Raw genomic sequence first — 22,039 nt, 5'->3', positions numbered from 1 at the left:
TTAGCAGGCTCCCAGAATTTGTTAACTGACAGGGTATTTTACCTCCTCAATCAGAAAATAAATTGATTATGCCAAATATGAAAGAGTAAATCATCTACTGTAAGATGCTTTGTTTTTGCCTGTCCTTTAGTTAGCATGAAATCATCTGCTTCCAAGCAGTATGGCACAGATTTCTTTCCTGAAAAGGTAAGGTTGACTAACACCCACCTTTTTTAATTCATTTATCCTGCCCTCTAAGGATTTTATGAAAATTTTCACCAGTCTATTTCAGGTAAGCACTCCATGGCCAACAAAGCATGATGGTTTTTGAACTGACTAATGAAATTTTTTTTTTTTTTGCTATCTAGTGGAGAAAAAAATCCATTAAAATTTAGAAAATGAATTCCAACCACAGAAAACATACCTTTATTATGTTGAAGATACAGGCAACACTTCTGATGCACAGAATTACAGGGTATCACAGTTATAAACAAGAAAGTGTCATCAGTCAGGTGGATCTATCACTTTTCAAAAATACAACCTTACCTGATTAAGTGAGGTGGTATCTCTAAGTACAGCATCAGGAGGTCTATTAGGTATGGCTACAGCTACCTGAAATCAAAAGACACATGTTAAATCTCAAAATACAAGTATTATGATTCTCTTTACCTAAACTGGCATTTGATAAACAACCATGTTTCAATATTATAAACTCTGCAAATTGGATAAAAGGGGTTTTTATTTTGTATACTTTATTTTTCAGAGATAATGACATTTAAAACTACATACTTCCTAGCTCCACGTACATAATTATGTCCCTCAAATGACCCTTTTTTTGTGGGGAGGGAGGTATCGGGGATTGAATTTAGAGGCACTCAACCACTGAGCCACAACCCCAGCCCTATTTTGTATTTTATTTAGAGACTGTCTCACTGAGTTGCTCAGAACCTCGCTTTTGCGGAAGCTAGCTTTGAACTCAAAATCCTCCTGCCTCGGCCCCCAGAGCAGCTGGGATTACAGGCGTACACCACCGCACCTGGCTAAAATGATCCTAATGTAAGGAATTATATAATCCGATCCATTCTCCAGCTCACAAATGAGAAAAATTTGAGAAAGTTTGTCTTATAAGAATTAGACACACATTTAAATAGACTGTCTTTAAATCAGTCTTTTAAGACTCTTACATTTTAATTTGCTATCTTAACAAAATTATACATTTTAAACTCAATTATGAAAAATACTTGAATTCAACGTCAACTTAATGCCAACACTTAACAAATACTTAACACCAACAAGTACTGATGAAAACACCGTAGCATGTACAAAGAAAGAATCTGAGTACAAATTTATGGTTGATTTTAAATAAAAGATTTAATTAACATTAAACTGTATTCAAATAACTAATCTACTAATATCTATTTTTCAATAATTTATAATAGAAACAAAAATTTTTTGTCTCTTCTAGGTAAATTTTTTATAATAACATCAGCTTTTATTCATTCAGGTGTTAAAAAATTAGGCCATTAAAATGTCAACCTTAGTCCCAAATTTATCCTTAAAAACCATATATAATCATATATGAAATATAGAATCATGAGGAAAGTTGCTATTTCTAAAAACAAACAAGAAGCTACTGTTTTTCAAAGATTACCATTTCAGTTACAAATAGTATATTCTGCCGGTTTTATTCATATATTTATTTTCAGTTCATTGTACTAGGTTTTGGAGCAGTGATATTTGGGAACCAGATTTTACTATTCAATCATATAGGTAGTAGGCCTGAGCTGTCTAGAAATATCGCTTATTCTACAAAACGTACCCTTTATTTTACAAAATCAATTGTAAGCCACAGTCATAAAAAAAAGTGCAAAGAGCATGTATGATGGACAGTGTTGCCAAAATGGTTTTACTGTTAACAGGAGAGCAACTAGTTGATGGCAGATGGCTTCACCATGACACAACAGAGGCTCATATTTTTTCTCTAAAAACCAAATGATGCTAGTGAAGAATTTCTGTTCAATTATTACAATAATATCTAGAAAAGGGATCTAGCTTATATACTTCACTGGCCTACAATACTTCATTATTAACCAATTAAAAATGAATATACAGGGGTGGGGGTTGTGGTTCAGTGATAAAGCACTTGCCTTCCTTGTATGAGGCCCAGGGTTTGATCCCCAGCATGCAGACACACACAATTACAAAAGGAAAACAAATATTTTGTTGTGTTTAATTCATTGAATATAAGCTCAGATTTCTATTTTTCCCTTTATAACATAACCTCTTCCCTAAAAGCTTGAAAAATTTAAGAGTAAGTATAAAATTACACTTCTAAGCTTTCATTTACACAAGGTCAATGAATATGCCAGTACCATGCTCAAGCTACATTAGGGTTTTTAAAAAATTGTAAGCCACTATCTACAGGTAAGTGTAACCCCACACAATCATCATCTGATAGCTATCCAGGTCACTTCCATACATACAAGCAAGAAATGGTCACAAATTTTTAAAATACAGGCCTAAGACATGGTTTTCTTATAGTATTGATCAATATTACTTCTAAAGTACATGTACTGACACAATTCACATAAACTCACCCATTTGAAATGTACAATCCATTCATTTTTAGTATGTTCACAGTTGTGCAACCATCACCAGAATCAACTTGACCACATTTTCATCTCCCCAAAAAGAAACCCTATATCCATTACCCTATAACCTTATCCCCTCACTGCCTCCTTTAGCTATCTTTGTCTCTATGAATTTGCCTATGCTAAACATTTCATATAATGGAATTGTACAATATATCATTTGCTATCAATCTGAAGAACATGCTTCAGTTTTTCTTATAAAGAAGGTCCACTAGCAATGCAGTCTCTGCTTCTGATTATCTAGGAAAATTTTAATTTCGCTTTCATTTTAGAAATACAGTTTTGCTAATTATAAGATTCTTGGGTAAGAGTGTTTTGTTTTGTTTATGGGGGGACTGTTTTTTGTCCTTTTAGCACTCTGGATACATCTTCCCATGGTCCTTTGGCCTCCACTGTTTGAGGAGAAATCAGCTGCTAATTTTATTGAGGTGCTCTTATAAAGAGATGAATCATTTTTCTCTCATTTTCAAAGCATTCTGTTTCTGGCTTTAAACATTTTTACTGATACACAGAATGTGGATCTCTTTGAATTTATAATCCATTTGGAATTAGTTGATCTTCCTAGAAATGTAGACTAATGCTTGTAACCAGAAATTACTTCTTATGGTTCCTTTCTTTTTTTTCTGGTGCTCCCATTATATGACTTTGTGTACTTAACCGTGTTCCACATTTCTGAGTCTCTCTCTTCCTCTCTATTCTTCAGATTCTACAGTCACTATTCAAACTGTCTTCAAGCTTTTTGATTCTTTCTTTTGTTAGTTCAAATCTACAGTTGAGTCTACAACAGTAAATTTTTCATTTCAGTTATACTGCCAGCTCCAGAATTTTTATTTGGTTCCTTTTTATAATTTGTGCCTATTTATTGATATTCTGTACTTGATGAGTCATTATCATCACTTAAGCATGGTTTCCTTTAGTCATTTGAACATACTTATGATAGCTACTTTAAAGTCTTTGCCTAAGTCCTTTGTAAAAGCTGTTTCTATTGCCTTGTTTTTTTGTTTTGTTGTCATAATCTGTTTTCCTTTCCCCTGCCTATTGGAAACACTCTCCTATTTCTTTCATGTCTTAGAGTTTGGGGTTGACAACTGGATATTTCAGATAATATAACAACTGGACACTGATTTCCTCCCTCTTTCAAGGTTTGTTACGTTCAATTCTTTATTTGTTTAGGAATTGGTCAGACCATTTTGGTACATCCATTTCCTCCACAGTGCATAGGCCTAAGTGAGCACACAGTCACCCTGGGATGACAACAATTTCAGCAGGACTTTCTCCAACTGTCTCTCCCTGATCTCTGTGATAACATCAATAAATTTCTAGAGACATATAACTTACCCAAATTGAAACAGGAAAACATAGAAAATTTAAATAGATCAATTTCAAGCAATGAAATAGAAGATGCCATCAAAAGCCTACCAACAAAGAAAAGCTCAGGACCAGATGGATTCTCAGCCAAGTTCTACCAGACCTTCAGAGAAGAACTTACACCAATACTCCTCAAATTATTCCATGAAATAGAAAAGGAGGGAACCCTTCCAAATTCATTCTATGAAGCTAGTATCACTGATACCAAAACCAGACAAAGACACATCAAGGAAAGAAAACTTCTGACCAATATCCCTCATGAACATAGATGCAAAAATTCTTAATAAAATCCTGGCAAACTGCATACAAAAACATATTAAAAATACAGTACACCATGAACAAGTAGAGTTTATTCTAGGGATGCAAGATTGGTTCAACATACAGAAATAAATAAATGTAATTCATCACATCAAGAGACTTAAAAACAAGAATCACATGATTATCCCAATAGGGGTGGGAAAAGCACTTGACAAAATGCAGTATCCATTTGTGTTCAAAACATTAGAAAAACTCAGGATAGTAGGAACATACCTCAACATCGTAAAAGCTATATATGCTAAAACCCAAGGCCAACATCATTCTAAATGGAGAAAAATTCTCTCTAAAACAAGAACAAGACCGGGATACACTCTTTCACCACTTCTATTCAACATAATCCTTGAAACCCTAGCACAGCAATTACACAAAAGAAAGAAATTAAAGAAAAGAGGACCTCAAACTATCTGTATTTGCCAACAGCATGATTCTATATTGAGAAGACCCAAAAACAATCCACCAAAAAGCTTTTCTCTTTAATATTTTTTTTTAGTTGTAGGTGAACACAATGCCTTTATTGTATTTATTTTTATGTGGTGCTGAGGATCAGAACCCAGTGCTTCACATGTGCTAGGTGGGGGCATTACCACTGAACCACAACCCCAGTCCCCCAGAAAGCTTCTTGAACTCACAAGCAAATTCAGCAAAGTGGCAGGATATAAAATTAACACTCAAATCAACTGCATTCCTGTAAACCAATGGCAAATCAGTTGAAAGAGAAATCAGGAAAGCTATTCAATTCACAATAGCCTCAAAAAAAATAGAATACTTGGAAATCAATCTAACAAAAGAAGTGAAAGACCTCTACAATGAAAACTACAGAACACAAAAGAAAGAAATTGAAGAAGACCTTAGAAAATGGAAAAACCTCCCATGTTCTTGGATAGGCAAAATTAATACTGTCAAAATGGCCATATGACCAAAAGCACTGTACAGATTTAATGCAATTCCCATTAAAATTCCAATGACATTTTTCATAGAAACAGAAAAAGCAATCATGAAATTCATTTGGAAAAATAAGAGGCCCAGAATAGCCAAAGCAATCCTTAGCGAGAAAAGTAATGCAGGAGGCATCACAATACCAGACCTTAAATTACACTACAAGAGCTATAGTAACAAAAACATCACGGTATTGACCCAAAAATGGAAATGAAAACCAATGGAACAGAAGACACAGAGACATACCCATATAAATACAGTTATCTCATACTAGACAAAGGCACCATAAACATATATTGAAGAAAAGATAGCTTCTTCAATAAATGGTGCTGGGAAAACTGGATATCCATATGCAGCAGACAAAAATTGAACTCCTATATCTCATTCTACACAAAACTAAACTCAAAGTGGATCAAGGACCTTGGCATTAGACCAGAGACCCTGTGCATACTACAAGAAAAAGTAGGCCAAACTCTCCATCATGTTGGTTGAGGAACAGACTTTCTGAATAGGACTTCTAAAGCACAAGAAGTAAAATCAATAATCAATAATAAATGCAATGGTATCAAACTAAAAAGCTTCTTCACAGCAAATGAACCAATCCAGAACAGAGCCTACAGAATGGGAGAAAATCTTGACCACTTGCCCCTCGGATAGAGCATTAATCTCCAGGATTACAAAGAACTCAAAAAACTTAACACCAAAAAAAAAAAACAAACCAATCAATAAATGGGCAAAGGAGCTGAAGTGGCACTTCACAGAAGAAGAAATCTGGATGGTTTGAAAAATATAGGGAAAAAAATGTTCAACATCTCTCACAATTAGAGAAATGCAAATTAAAACTACACTGAGGTGGCATGCCTATAATCCCAGCAGCTCAGGAAGCTGAGGCAGGAGGATTCCAAGTTCAAAGCTAGACTCAGCAATGGTGAGATACTAAGCAGTTCAGTGAGACTCTGTCTCTAATAAACAAAATACAAAATACAGTTGGGGATGTGGCTCAGTGGTTAAGTGCCCCTGAGTTCACAGTACCCCCACCACCACAAAAAAAAAAAAAAAACTACACTGAGAGTCCATCTGACTCCAGTCAGAATGGCAATTATAAGGAATAGAAGTAACAATAAATGTTTTCAAGAATGTGGGGACAAAGGTACACTCATACATTGCTGGTGGGACTACAAATTGATGCAACCACTCTGGAAAGCAGTAAGGAGATTCCTTAGAACACTTGGAATGGAACCATAATTTGACCCAGTTATTCCACTCCTCAGCTTGTACCCAAAGGACTTAAAATCACCATATTACAGTGATACAGCCACATCAATGTTTACAGCAGCTCAATTCACAATAGTCAAGCTATACGACCAACCTAGGTACCCTTCAACAGATGAATAGATAAAGAAAATGTGGTATGTATACACAATGGAATATTACTCTGCCATAAAGAAGAATGAAATTAAGGCATTTGCCAGTAAATGGATGGAACTGGGAATATCACGCTAAGTGAGATAATACAGAACCAAAAAACCAAAGGCCAAATGTTCTCTCTGATATGTGGATACTAAACCACAACTAGGGAGGGGACGGGGAGGAAGAATAGAAGTTTACTGGATTAGACAAAGGAGAAGAGAGGGGGCAATGGGACTAGGAAAGACAAAAGAATGAATCAGACATAACTTTCTTATGTTCATATATGAACACACGACCAGAGTAAATATACATCATGTTCAACCACAAGACTGGGATCAAAATCGTAGCTGTTTGCACACGATGTTTGTATAATATGTCTAAATATACTCTACTATCATATATATCTAAAAACAATAAATAAATTTTTAAAAAAGTAATGATAACACGTGAAAGGAAACAATTCCCCATAAGACATAGGTTGAATTCAGGAAAACATGTTGAAATCAATGGATGAAAACAAAGTTTGATTCTGTTTAAGAAGATATTGGCATGCAATCTTGGATAATAAAACACGAGAGGGGGAAAAAATTCCAAAGGGTAAAGAAACGGAACCAACCTAGATGCCCTTCAATTGATGAGTGGATAAAGAAACTGTGGTATATATATACAATGGAATATTACTCAGCCATAAAGAATGATAAAATTATGGCATTTGCAGGCAAATGGATGAAATTGGAGAATATCATGCTAAGTGAGATAAGCCAATCTCAAAAAGCCAAAGGACGAATGATATCACTAATAAGTGGAGGATGACACATAATGGGGGGGAGGGAAGGGTTAGTGTTAGGGTTAGAGTTAGGGTTAGGGAGGGGGGCAAGTATGGAGGAAGGAAGGACTGTATAGAGGGTAAAGAGGGGTGGGAGGGGTGGGGGGAAGGGAAAAATAACAGAATGAATCAAACAACATTACTCTATGTAAATTTATGATTACACAAATGGTATGCCTTTACGCCATGTACAAACAGAGAAACAACATGTATCCCATTTGTTTACAATAAAAAAAATAAATAAATAAAAAATAAATAAATAAATAAAAAAAGAAACGGAAAAAGGCACTTAAAGCCTATTTCACAAAATAACAATCAAAAACTTCCCAAACCTTCAAAAAAGATATGTACATATGGCAAGAAGCTGGAAGAACACCAATTAGATTCAACCAAAATATACCTTTTCAAAGATATAAATGCTTAAAATGTCAAAATAAAGGAGACTTCTAAAGAGAACAGTGTCAAGTTACATGAGGGAATGCCCATTAGACTTACAGCAGATTCATCAGCAGAAACATTATAATCCAGAAAAGAATAGGATGATATAGTCAAAATACTGAAAGGAAAAACAGCCAACCAAGAATACTATATCCAGCAAAATTATTCTTCAGAACCAACACAGAAAAAAAAAATTCCCCAAATAAGCAGAAACTGAGGGAATTCATCACAACCAGACCAGCTCCAGAAGAAATTCTTAAGGAAATGATACACTAAAACGGAAAGGATGATGTTATGGTTTGGATGTGAGATATCCCCCAAAAGCTCATGCGTGAGACAACACAAGAAGGTTTAGAGGAGAAATGATTGGGTTATGAGAGCTTTAACCCAATCAGTGAATTAATCCCCTGATGGGATTAACTTAGTGGTAACTGAAGGCAGGTAGGGTCTGGCTGGAAGAGTTGTGGCATTGGGGGCATGATTTTGGGGTATTTGGCAAGTGGAGATCTCTCTCTACTTCCTGATCATCATGTGAGCTGCTTTCCTCTGCCACACTCTTCCACTATGTGTTCCTGCCTCACATTAAGCCCCGAGAAATGAAGTCTGCTGTCTATGGACTGAGACCTGTGAAACTGTGAGCTCCCAAATAAACTTTTCCTCCTCTACAATTATGCTGGTTGTGTCTTTAAGTCACAGCAGTGAAAAAGCTGACTAAAACAGATGATAACTATCACTATGAACACACATGAATATACAAAACTCACTAGAAGGACAGAAGCACAAAAAAGAAAAGAATCAAACTACATGACAAAAAATTACTAAATCAAAAAAATAATGAGAGGTGGAAAAGAACAAAAAATACACAAAACAAGCAGAATACAATTAAGATGACAGGAGGAAGTTCATTCACACTTATAAATAATAACCTTGAATATAAATGGATTAAATTCACCAATGAAAATACATATACTGGCTGAATAAGTGAAAAAAAAAAAAAAAAAAAGACCCAACTATATGCTGCTGCAAGAAACTCACTTCACTGGTAACTGACAACACATAAACTAAAAGTGAAGTGTTGGAAAAAGATATAATTGCAAGGAAATCAAAAGTGAGCAGGAGTAGCTATATTCATCAGATATAGCAAACTTTAAATCAAAAACTAAAAAGAAAAAAAAAAGAGAGAAAGAAGGTCATCATACATTGATAAAAGGATTAATTTAGCAAGAAGATATGAATGCAAATATATATGCACCCAACATGGAACCATCAATTATGTAAAATAAATATTATTACAGTAATGGCTGGGAATGTCCACACCCCACTAATCTAAATGGACAGATCATGTAGGCAGAAAAATCAACAAGGAAACATCTGGTTGAATCATATTATAGAGCAAATGGTTTTAAAAGACATTTATAGAATATGTCATACAACAGCAACAGATACACATTCTCATCAGCACAGGGAATGTTCAGTCAATTCTCAATACATTTTTAAAGACTGATACCATATTATGTAACATCTCAGACCACAATGGAATAAAACTACAAATTACTAAAAAGAAAAATGGGAAATACACAAACACATGCAAGCTAAATAACATGTACCTAAACAACCAATGGGTAACTGAAGAAATTAAAAGGGAAATCAAAATACTTCTGGAAACAAAAGAAAATAACATATCAAAATCTATGGAATACAGAAAAGCAGTACTTAGAGAAGTTTACAGTAAAAAATCCTTAGAACAATAAAATAGATCACAATCTAACAACGCACCTTGTAACTCAAAGAACAAAACAAATCCAAAACTAGAAGGAAACAAATAAAATTGAAACTAAAAAGATAAAAATGATCAATAAAGCAAAAGTTATTTTTAAAAGATAAAATTGACAAACCTTTAGCTAGACTAACCAAGAAAAAAAAAAAAAGCTAAATAAAAGCTTAAATTAAAAGCATTAGAGCTGATACCACAGAAATACAAAATATCAAAATAAACTAGTATGAACAATTATAAGCTCAAAAACCATAAAGCCCAGAAGAAATATATTCCTGAAGATATACAGCTTATCCAAATTGAATAAAGAAATGGAATAACTGCACAAACCATGAATGAGTAATAAGATTGTGAGATTGAAGCAGTAACTAAAAATCTCCAAGTTTAAAGAAAAAAAAAAAATTTAGGGTACCATGGCTTTATTACTGAAATCTAGAAATCAAAGAACCAATTCTAATTCTTCTTAACTATTCAAGAAAAAAAAAAATGAAATGGAAAGAACTCTGCCAAACTTTTTATAAGCCCAGCATTACTCAGATTAAAAAAAAAAAAAAAATACACAAGATATACAATACATACCTATATTCCTGACCAAAAAAGAAGCGCAAAATTCTCAATAAAAGATTAGCAAATCAAATGTAACAGTGAATTAAAAAGATCATATACCACTTTCAATTGTGATTTGTCCCAGGAATGCAAGGATGCTTCAATACATGCAAATCAATAAACTTGTTACATCAACATAAAAAAGCTAAAAATCATATGATGATTTCAATATGTATAGACAATCTATCAAAATGTATAAATGCATTCTACTGTCACATACAACTAATTAGAACAAATAAAATAATTTTTAAAGGACTCAATAATATTAAATATCCCTTTTGTGATAAAACAAATTACATTTAGAACAAACCTACCTCAAAATATTAAAAGCTATATGTGAAAAACTATGGCCAATATCACATTAAATGGGGAAAAGCCAAAAGTATTCCCTCTAAGAACAACAACAAAACCAGGACATTCACTTTCACCACAGTTATTTAATCTGAATTATTAAGGAAAAATTTAACTCTGGATGTTTACAAATGACATGATTTCATTAAAACCAGAAAAACCTAAATAGTTCATTAAAAAGTTGATAGAACTTATAAATTAATTCAATAAAATTGCAGGAATTTGCATGAAAACAGTAGCAGTTTTATACAACAAAAATGTACCTGTGACAAATAAAAAGCGATCTTATTTATTAAAAAATACCCCCAAAAAAGAATAAATTTAAGGAATTAAAAAGGCTCTACAATGAAAATTATAAAACACTAATGAAAGAAATTATAAAGGACACAAAAAAAATGCAAAGACATTCCATGTTCACAAATTGTAGAAATATTATTAAAATTATCATACCACCCAAAGCAATCTATAGATTCAATGCAAATCCCAATCAAAACACTATTGACTTTGTTCACAGAAATAGGAAAAAGAATCCTAAAATTATATGGAATCACAAAATACAAACAATAACCAAAGCAATTCTCAGCAAAAAATAAAGTGCTAGAGGCATCTCAAGACCTGACTTCAAAATATACTACAAAGCTATAGTAACCACAACAGCATGGTACTGACAAAGAACAGACACATAGACCAATGGAACAGAATAGAACGAGAATAGAACTAATAGAACTAAAATTATTCCACATTCACAGTCAATCAATTTTTGACAGAAGTGTCAAGAACATACAGTGGAGAAAGGCATCTCTTTAGTAAATGATGCTGGCAAAACTGAATATATATGTGCAGAATAATTAAACTAGATTCCCTCCTCTCACCACATTAAAAAAAAAAATCAACTAAAAATGGATCAAAGACCTAAATATTAAACCTGAAACTATGAAATTATGTCAAGAAAACACTTTAATAGGACTTTTACTTCTCTTCCAGAGGTGGAAGCACTAGCTAATCTATTGCTTAAGAAGCTCTGAAAGGGGGTTTCAAGATGGCGGCCAAGAGGGTGGCTGCATTTCATGTTGCTCCAGGACTCAGGATTCAAAAGAGGAGATATTGAGACGCTTGGGACCAACTCAAAGCAGCCGGGTGACTCTCACCCCCTCGGGGGGCATCCCGGATGGGACGGTGGTCCCGGAACGCAGGAAACTTTGTGAAGTAGAACTGCCGGCGAGACGCCCCTCCCCCCTCTGGAGCAGTGAACTCGGACAGCTGGGAGCGCCGTAAAGGACGCCGCTCGGCACAGCGCTGGGACTCGGAGCAACCACTGGGGCTCCGGCGGCTGCCCAGGGGAGGAGTGGCGAGGAGAACTGTGTGGACTCAGGACACCGGGGCCTGCCCTGAGGAGGAGGAGAGGAGCGTGGCCACTTGGATTCGGAGAGACTGCGCCAGAGCTACATGCGGTTGCCAGAGGAGAAGCTGCGCGGTGAGCTGTTTGGAATCAGAACGACGCTTCTGAACCCCGGGGCCTGCCCTGAGGACGAGGAGGAGGAAGAGGAACGCGGCCGCTTGGATTCGGGTGACTACACCAGAGCTACAGGCGGTTGCCAGAGAAGAGGCTGCGTGGCGAGCTGTTTGGACTCTGACCACTTCTGAACCCCGGGGCCTGCCCGGAGGAGTAGGAGGAGGAGGAGGAGAAGCGCGGCGGGCCGTTTGGACTCTCAGTGACTGCATTAGTGCTCCAGGCGGCTGCTCAGAGGAGAAGGCGAGTGGTGAGTTGTTTGGTCTTAAAGTGACACCTCCTGAACACAGGGGGGCTGCCTGGAGGAGAAGCGTGGTGGGACGCTTGGTCTTCAGTGGCCGCACCAGAGCTCCGGGCGGTGCCCAGAGGACCCGTGCAGCGGGTCACGTGGATTCAGAGCCACTCAGAGGGACTGCTCCTGAACACCCGGGGGGTTATCTGGAGAAGGAGGAGGAACGGGGAGGGTCACTTCGACTCGGAGTGATTGATTGCCCAGGGCAACGGGTGGTTGGTGGGAGGAGGAGGCACGAAGTGAGTTTCTTGGACTCCTAGTGACCGCACCGGAATACTGGGCGGCTGTCTGGAGGAAGAGGCCTGTGGCGGGTCTCTGGGACTCAGAGCGATTGTTCGGGGCCACAGGTGGCTGCTCAGAGGAGGGGCCACGCAGCCAGGCGATTAGGTGCAGAACAGGGTCCCAGGATCTAGGAGGCTTCTGGGTTGAAGAGCCGCACAGAGACAGGCTTAGGGCGGAGCGAAGGTTCCAGGCCTGTGGGCAAATTCTCTGAGGAGGGGCAGCCTAAGGAGATTCATCTGCAAAGGGTGAGGCTCCCAGGCCCAGGAGGTAGGGCCGGGCCCCTGGGAACTTTGCAGAGGAAGGCAGCCCAGCCCAGGTAGTAGCTGTAAATTGAGGGGAACCTCTAGGAGGAAACTGACCAGCGAGACCTCCCCACTGGGTGAGTCTTCCCTGCCTGGTGAGGTTTCCCCACAAGGACGGTAAAACCAGAGACACAGGCCCAAACAGGACTTGCCTCAGCCCACAGCCGAGGTTCCCTTTGGATGACCATTGGTCAACAAGTGGAGGCACCTCTGACCACTAGCAGGGAATATACCCCACCTGAAGGCCACCACTCCTAGAGAGGCAGCTTCCTTGTGGAGCACCGCATTATCAACTTCCTCCAAGACTTCAGCCTACTGAAGGCTAAGAGGGGATATATGTAGAAATCTTCAGGGACATTGTAAATCAACAGAGGAAATCTGCAATATCTCAGCGGTCCACTGATACCTGAATAATATGAGAAAACAAGGAAAGAAAATGATGCAAACAAATCTAGATGTTACATCAATAAAACCCAATGACAGCATGGCAGAAGAAATGACAGAAAAGGAGTTCAGAATGTACATAATTAAAATGATCAGAGAAGCAAACGATGAGATGAAAGAGCAAATGTAAGCATTGAATGATCGCACCAATCGACAGTTAAAAGAGCAAATACAGGAAGCAAAAGATCATTTCAATAAAGAGTTAGAGATATTGAAAAAAACCAAACAGAAATCCTTGACATGAAGGAAACAATGAACCAAATTAAGAACTCCATAGAAAGCATATCCAATAGGATAGAACACCTGGAAGACAGAACCTCAGACATTGAAGACAAAATATTTAACCTTGAAAACAAAGTTGAACAAACAGAGAAGATGGTAAGAAATCATGAAGAGAATCTACAAGAACTATGGGATATCATGAAAAGGCCAAATTTAAGAATTATTGGGATTGAGGAAGGTCTAGAGAAACAAGCCAAAGGAATGAACAATTTATTCAATGAAATAATATCAGAAAATTTCCCAAATCTGAAGAATGAAATGGAAAATCAAGTTCAAGAGGCTTATAGGACTCCAAATACACAAAATTACAACAGACCCACACCAAGGCACATTATAATGAAAATACCTAACATACAAAATAAAGACAGAATTTTAAAGGCTGTGAGAGAAAAGAACCAAATTACATTCAGGGGGAAACCAATAAGAATATCAGCAGATTTTTCAATCCAGACCCTAAAAGCTAGAAGGTCCTGGAACAACATTTTTCAAGCCCTGAAAGAAAATGGATGCCAACCAAGAAGCTTATACCCAGCAAAACTTACCTTCAAATTTGACGATGAAATAAAATCCTTCCATGATAAACAAAAGCTAAAAGAATTTACAAAAAGAAAGCCAGCATTACAGAACATTCTCAACAAAATATTCCATGAGGAAGAGATGAAAAACAAAGAAGCAAATCAGCAAAGGGAGGAATTATCCTAAAGGAATTGTCAAATAAAGGAGGAAACAAGTTGTGTCAAACAAATAAATAAATAAAATTTTAAAAATGAACCAAATGACCGGGAATCCAAATCATTTCTCTCTAATAACCCTGAATGTTAATGGCCTGAATTCATCAATCAAAAGACATAGACTGGCAGATTGGATTAAAAAGAAAGATCCAACAATATGTTGCCTGCAAGAGACTCACCTCATAGAAAAAGATACCCATAGATTAAAGGTGAAAGGATGGGGAAAAACATACCATGCACATGGACTCAGCAAAAAAGCTGGAGTATCCATCCTCATTTCTGATAATGTGGACTTCAAGCCAAAGTTAGTCAGTAGGGATAAAGAAAGTCATTTCATACTGCTTAAGGGAAGCATAAATCAGCAAGATATAACAATCATAAACATCTATGCCCCAAACAGTGGCTCATCTATGTATGTCAAACAAATCCTTCTCAATTTCAGAAACCAAATAGACCACAACACAATAATACTAGGTGATTTTAACACGCCGCTCTCACCACTGGACAGATCTTCCAGACAAAAATTGAACAAAATAAACCATAGGTCTCAATAACACAATCAATAATTTAGACTTAACGGACATTTATAGAATATACCATCCAACCAAGAGTGAATACACTTTCTTCTCAGCAGCACATGGATCCTTCTCTAAAATAGACCATATATTATGCCACAAAGCTAATGTTAGCAAATACAAGAAGATAGAGACACTAGCATGTATTCTATCAGATCATAATGGATTGAAGTTAGAAATAAATGAAAGAGTAAAACACAGAAACTATTCCAACATCTGGAGATTAAACAATATGCTGTTATACGATGAATGGATAACAGAAGATATTAGGAAGGAAATTAAAAAATTCTTAGAGGTAAATGAGAACAAAGAAACATCATATCAAAATCTCTGGGACACTATGAAAGCAGTACTTAGAGGGAAATTTATTTCATGGAGCGCATTTAATAAAAGAAGTAAAACTCAACAAATAAACAACCTAACACTACAACTCAAAGCCCTAGAAAAAGAAGAACAGAACAGCACCAAAAGTAGTAGAAGACAGGAAATAATTAAACTCAGAGCTGAAATCAATGAAATTGAAACAAAAGAAACAATACAAAAAATTGACAAAATAAATAGTTGGTTCTTTGAAAAAATAAACAAAATTGATAAACCTTTAGCCACACTAACAAAGAGAAGACGAGAGAAAACCCAAATCACTAAAATTTGGAATGAACAAGGAAATATCACAACAGACAGGATGGAAATACAAAACATAATTAGAAGCTATTTTGAAAATCTATACTCCAACAAAATAGAAAATTTCGAAGACATCAACAGGTTTCTAGAGACATATGAATTGCCTAAACTGAATGAGGAGGACATAAACAATTTAAATAGACCAATTTCAAGTACTGAAATAGAAGAAGTCATCAAAAGCCTACCAACAAAGAAAAGTCCGGGACCAGATGGGTTCTCAGCCAAGCTCTACAAAACCTTTAAGGAAGAGCTCATTCCAACACTTCTCAAAGTATTCCATAAAATAGAAGAGGAGGGAATCCTCCCAAACTCATTCTATGAAGCCAATATCACCCTGATACCTAAATCAGACAGAGACTCATCAAGGAAAGAAAATTTCAGACCAATATCCTTAATGAACATCGACGCAAAAATTCTCAACAAAATTTTAGCAAATCGCATACAAAAACATATTAAAAAGATAGTGCACCATGATCAAGTGGGTTTCATCCCAGGGATGCAAGGTTGGTTCAACATCAGGAAATCAATAAACGTAATTCACCATATTAATAGACTTAAAGTCAAGAATCACATGATTATTTCAATAGATGCAGAAAAAGCATTTGATAAAATACAGCACCCCTTCATGCTCAAAACACTAGAAAAAATAGGGATAGTGGGAACATTCCTTAACATTGTAAAGGCCATTTATGCTAAGCCCATGGCTAATATCATTCTAAATGGTGAAAAACTGAAAGCATTCCCCCTAGAAGTGAAACAAGGCAGGGATGCCCTCTTTCACCACTTCTATTCAACATCGTTCTTGAGGCTCTGGCCAGAGCAATTAGACAGACCAAAGAAATTAAAGGGATACGAATTGGGAAAGAAGAACTCAAACTATCCCTGTTCGCTGATGACATGATTATATATTTAGAGGAACCTGGAAATTCCACCAGAAAACTCTTAGAACTCATAAGTGAATTCAGTAAAGTAGCAGCTTACAAGATCAGTGCCCATAAATCCAACGCATTTTTATACATAAGTGATGAATCTTCAGAAAGAGAAATCAGGAAAACTACCCCATTCACAATAGCCTCGAAAAAAATAAAATACTTGGGAATCAATCTCACAAAAGAGGTGAAAGACCTCTACAATGAGAACTATACAACACTAAAGAAAGAAATTAAAGAACACCTTAGAAGATGGAAAGATCTTCCATGTTCTTGGAGAGGCAGAATTAATATTGTCAAAATGGCCATACTACCTAAAGTGCTATACAAGTTCAATGCCATTCCAATTAAAATCCCAATGACGTACCTTACAGAAATAGAGCAAACAATTATGAAATTCATCTGGAAGAATAAGAAACCCAGAATAGCTAAAGCAATCCTTAGCAGGAAGAGTGAAACAGGGGGTATTGCAATACCAGATCTTCAACTCTACTACAAAGCAATAGTAACAAAAACGGCATGGTATTGGGTACCAAACTAGAAAGGTAGATCAATGGTACAGAATAGAGGACACGGACACAAACCCAAATAAATACAATTTTCTCATACTAGACAAAGGTGCCAAAAATATGCAATGGAGAAAAGATAGCCTCTTCAACAAATGGTGCTGGGAGAATTGGAAATCCATATGCAACAGAATGAAACTAAACCCATATCTCTCACCATGCACCAAACTAAACTCAAAATGGATTAAGGACCTCGGAATCAGACCAGAGACCCTGCATCTTATAGAAGAAAAAGTAGGTCCAAATCTTCACCTTGTTGGTCTAGGATCAGACTTCCTTAACAGGACTCCCATAGCACAAGAAATAAAAGCTAGAATCAACCACTGGGATAGATTCAAACTAAAAAGCTTTCTCTCAGCAAAGGAAACTATCAGCAATGCGAAGAAAGAGCCTACAGAATGGGAGAATATCTTTGCCAATCATACTTCAGATAGAGCACTAATCTCCAGAATCTATAAAGAACTCAAGAAACTCTACTCCAAGAATTCAAATAATCCAGTCGACAAATGGGCTAAGGAAATGAACAGACACTTCACAGAAGAAGATCTACAAGCAATCAACAAACATATGGAAAAATGTTCAACATCTCTAGTAATAAGAGAAATGCAAATCAAAACCACCCTAAGATTCCATCTCACCCCAATTAGAATGGCGATTATGAAGAATACGAGCAACAACAGGTGTTGGCAAGGGAGTGGGGAGAAAGGTACAGTCATACATTGCTGGTGGGGCTGCAAATTAGTGCAGCCACTCTGGAAAGCAGTGTGGAGATTCCTTAGAAAACTTGGAATGGAACCACCATTTGACCCAGCTATCCCACTCCTTGGCCTATACCCAAAGGACTTAAAATCTGCATACTATAGAGATACAGCCACATCAATGTTCATAGCTGCTCAATTCACAATAGCCAGACTGTGGAACCAACCTAGATGCCCTTCAATTGATGAGTGGATAAAGAAACTGTGGTATATATATACAATGGAATATTACTCAGCCATAAAGAATGATAAAATTATGACATTTGCAGGCAAATGGATGAAATTGGAGAATATCATGCTAAGTGAGATAGGCCGATCTCAAAAAGCCAAAGGACGAATGATATCGCTGATAAGTGGAGGATGACACATAATGGGGGGGAGGGAAGGGTTAGAGTTAGGGAGGGGGGCAAGTATGGAGGAAGGAACTACTGTATAGAGGGTAAAGAGGGGTGGGAGGGGTGGGGGGAAGGGAAAAAATAACAGAATGAATCAAACAACATTGCTCTATGTAAATTTATGATTACACAAATGGTATGCCTTTACGCTATGTACAAACAGAGAAACAACATGTATCCCATTTGTTTACAATGAAAAAAAAAAAAAAAAAAAAAAAAAAAAAAACACTTTAATATACTGAGTGTGGACAATGATTTTTTTAACAGGATCCCAAAGACATAGGTAACAAGCTTCCTTATAGTAAAGGAAATAATCAACAGTTAAAAGACAACCTACAGAATGGGAGAAAATATTTTCAAACTGTTCATCCCACAAGGGATTGATATTGAGAACATATTAAAAAAACTGAAATAACTGGCCACCAAAAAAAAAAAGCCACAATTCAGTTAAAAATTGGGATGAAGAATCAAACAGATACTACTCAAAAGAAGATAAACAAATAACCAACAATTGCATGAAAAAATGTCCAATCTCACTAATCATCAGGAAATGAAAAACAAAACACAATACGATATCTCATTCCAGTTAGAATAGCTATCATCACAGGGATGCAAGGTTGGTTCAACATCAGGAAATCCATAAACGGAATTCACCATATTAATAGACTTAAAGTCAAGAATCACATGATTATTTCAATAGATGCAGAAAAAGCATTTGATAAAATACAGCATCCCTTCATGCTCAAAACACTAGAAAAAATAGGGATAGAGGGAACATTCCTTAACATTGTAAAGGCCATTTATGCTAAGCCCATGGCTAATATCATTCTAAATGGTGAAAAACTAAAAGCATTACCCCTAAAAACTGGAACAAGGCAGGGATGCCCTCTTTCACCACTTCTATTCAACATCGTTCTTGAGACTCTGGCCAGAGCAATTAGACAAACCAAAGAAATTAAAGGGATACGAATTGGAAAAGAAGAACTCAAACTATCCCTGTTCGCTGATGACATGATTATATATTTAGAGGAACCTGCAAATTCCACCAGAAAACTCTTAGAACTCATAAGTGAATTTAGTAAAGTAGCAGGTTACAAGATCAATGCCCATAAATCCAATGCATTTTTATACATAAGTGATGAATCTTCAGAAAGAGAAATTAGGAAAACTACCCCATTCACAATAGCCTTGAAAAAAATAAAATACTTGGGAATCGATCTCACAAAAGAGGTGAAAGACCTCTACAATGAGAACTATACAACACTAAAGAAAGAAATTAAACAACACCTTAGAAGATGGAAAGATCTTCCATGTTCTTGGATAGGAAGAATTAATATTGTCAAAATGGCCATACTACCTAAAGTGTTATATAAATTCAATGCAATTCCAATTAAAATCCCAATGACGTATCTTACAGAAATAGAGCAAGCAATTAGGAAATTCATCTGGAAGAATAAGAAACCCAGAATAGCTAAAGCAATCCTTAGCAGGAAGAGTGAAACAGGGGGTATTGCAATACCAGATCTTCAACTCTACTACAAAGCAATAGTAACAAAAACGGCATGGTATTGGGTACCAAAATAGAAAGGTAGATCAATGGTACAGAATAGAGGACACGGACACAAACAAATAAATACAATTTTCTCATACTAGACAAAGGGGCCAAAAATATGCAATGGAGAAAAGATAGCCTCTTCAACAAATGGTGCTGGGAGAATTGGAAATCCATATGCAACAGAATGAAACTAAACCCATATCTCTCACCATGCACCAAACTAAACTCAAAATGGATTAAGGACCTCGGAATCAGACCAGAGACCCTGCATCTTATAGAAGAAAAAGTAGGTCCAAATCTTCACCTTGTTGGTCTAGGACCAGACTTCCTTAACAGGACTCCCATAGCACAAGAAATAAAAGCTAGAATCAACCACTGGGATAGATTCAAACTAAAAAGCTTTCTCTCAGCAAAGGAAACTATCAGCAATGCGAAGAAAGAGCCTACAGAATGGGAGAATATCTTTGCCAATCATACTTCAGATAGAGCACTAATCTCCAGAATCTATAAAGAACTCAAAAAACTCTACTCCAAGAATTCAAATAATCCAGTCGACAAATGGGCTAAGGAAATGAATAGACACTTCACAGAAGAAGATCTACAAGCAATCAACAAACATATGGAAAAATGTTCAACATCTCTAGTAATAAGAGAAATGCAAATCAAAACCACCCTAAGATTCCATCTCACCCCAATTAGAATGGCGATTATCAAGAATACGAGCAACAACAGGTGTTGGCGAGGATGTGGGGAGAAAGGTACACTCATACATTGCTGGTGGGGCTGCAAATTAGTGCAGCCACTCTGGAAAGCAGTGTGGAGATTCCTTAGAAAACTTGGAATGCACCCTCCATTTGACCCAGCTATCCCACTCCTTGGCCTATACCCAAAGGACTTAAAATCAGCATACTACAGAGATACAGCCACATCAATATTCATAGCAGCTCAATTCACAATAGCCAGACTGTGGAACCAACCTAGATGCCCTTCAATTGATGAGTGGATAAAGAAACTGTGGTATATATACACAATGGAATATTACTCAGCCATAAAGAATAATAAAATTATGGCATTTGCAGGCAAATGGAGGAAATTGGAGAATATCATGCTAAGTGAGATAGGCCGATCTCAAAAAGCCAAAGGACGAATGATATCGCTAATAAGTGGAGGATGACACGTAATGGGGGGGGGAGGGAAGGGTTAGTGTTAGGGTTAGAGTTAGGGTTAGGGAGGGAGGCAAGTATGGAGGAAGGAAGTACTGTAGAGAGGGTAAAGAGGGGTGGGAGGGGTGTGGGGAAGGGAAAAAATAACAATGAATCAAACAGCATAACAACATTACTCTATGTAAATTTATGATTACACAAATGGTATGCCTTTACGCCATGTACAAATAAAGAAACAACATGTATCCCATTTGTTTACAATAAAAAAAAAAAGTAAAAAAAAAAAAAAAAAAAAAAGAAAGGTTGGGAGGAATCTCAGGAAAATCAAAGGAAGATCAGAAGAATAGAAAAGGACCAGGGTGTGGGAAGAGGGGAAAGATGGGGAATATACTGGGGAGGGATATTGGCCAAATTATGCTGTTATATTGTGTGTGTGTATGAATATGCAGTAAAATTCCCCCATTGTGTACAATTAGAATGCACCAATTAAAATGTGGGAAAAAAAAAAAAAAAAGAATAGCTATCATCAAAAACACCAAAAATAACAACTGCTTAAGAGGGTGTGGGAAAGGGGAATTCTTAACACACTGTTGGTGCAGAATATAATTTGGTACAGCCAGTACTAAAAACTAAAAATAAACTGTCATGGTTAGATATTAGGTGTCCCCCAGAAGCTGAGGTGTGAGACAATGCAAGATGGTTTAGAAGAGAAATGATTGGGGTATAAGAGCCTTAATCCAGTCAGTGAATTAATCCCCTGATAGGGATTAACTGAGTAGTAATTGCAGTTTAGCTGGAGGAGGTGGGTCACTGGGGGTATGCTTTTGGAGCATATATATGGTGAGCTGAGCTTAGTCTCTCTCTGCTTTCTGATCATGTGAGCCACTGCCCTCTGCCACTGTCTTCCACCATGATGT

At 36.8% G+C, this 22,039-nt stretch overlaps 1 protein-coding gene across 1 annotated transcript in view; it reads right to left on the bottom strand.

Moving 5' to 3' along the window:
* The window catches only part of HSD17B4 (hydroxysteroid 17-beta dehydrogenase 4), a 134,572-nt gene that overhangs the window by 30,768 nt on the left and 81,765 nt on the right, over positions 1 to 22,039 (bottom strand). The window contains exon 17 of the mRNA XM_079145668.1: positions 526 to 591. Coding sequence (XP_079001794.1) covers positions 526 to 591 — 66 coding nt within the window. The remainder of the gene's footprint in view (positions 1 to 525; positions 592 to 22,039) is intronic.

This window comes from Sciurus vulgaris (assembly GCF_902686455.1).
Source record: "Sciurus vulgaris genome assembly, chromosome: 6".
NCBI classification, from domain to species: domain Eukaryota; kingdom Metazoa; phylum Chordata; class Mammalia; order Rodentia; family Sciuridae; genus Sciurus; species Sciurus vulgaris.
This window is presented reverse-complemented; position numbering and strand designations above follow the sequence as displayed.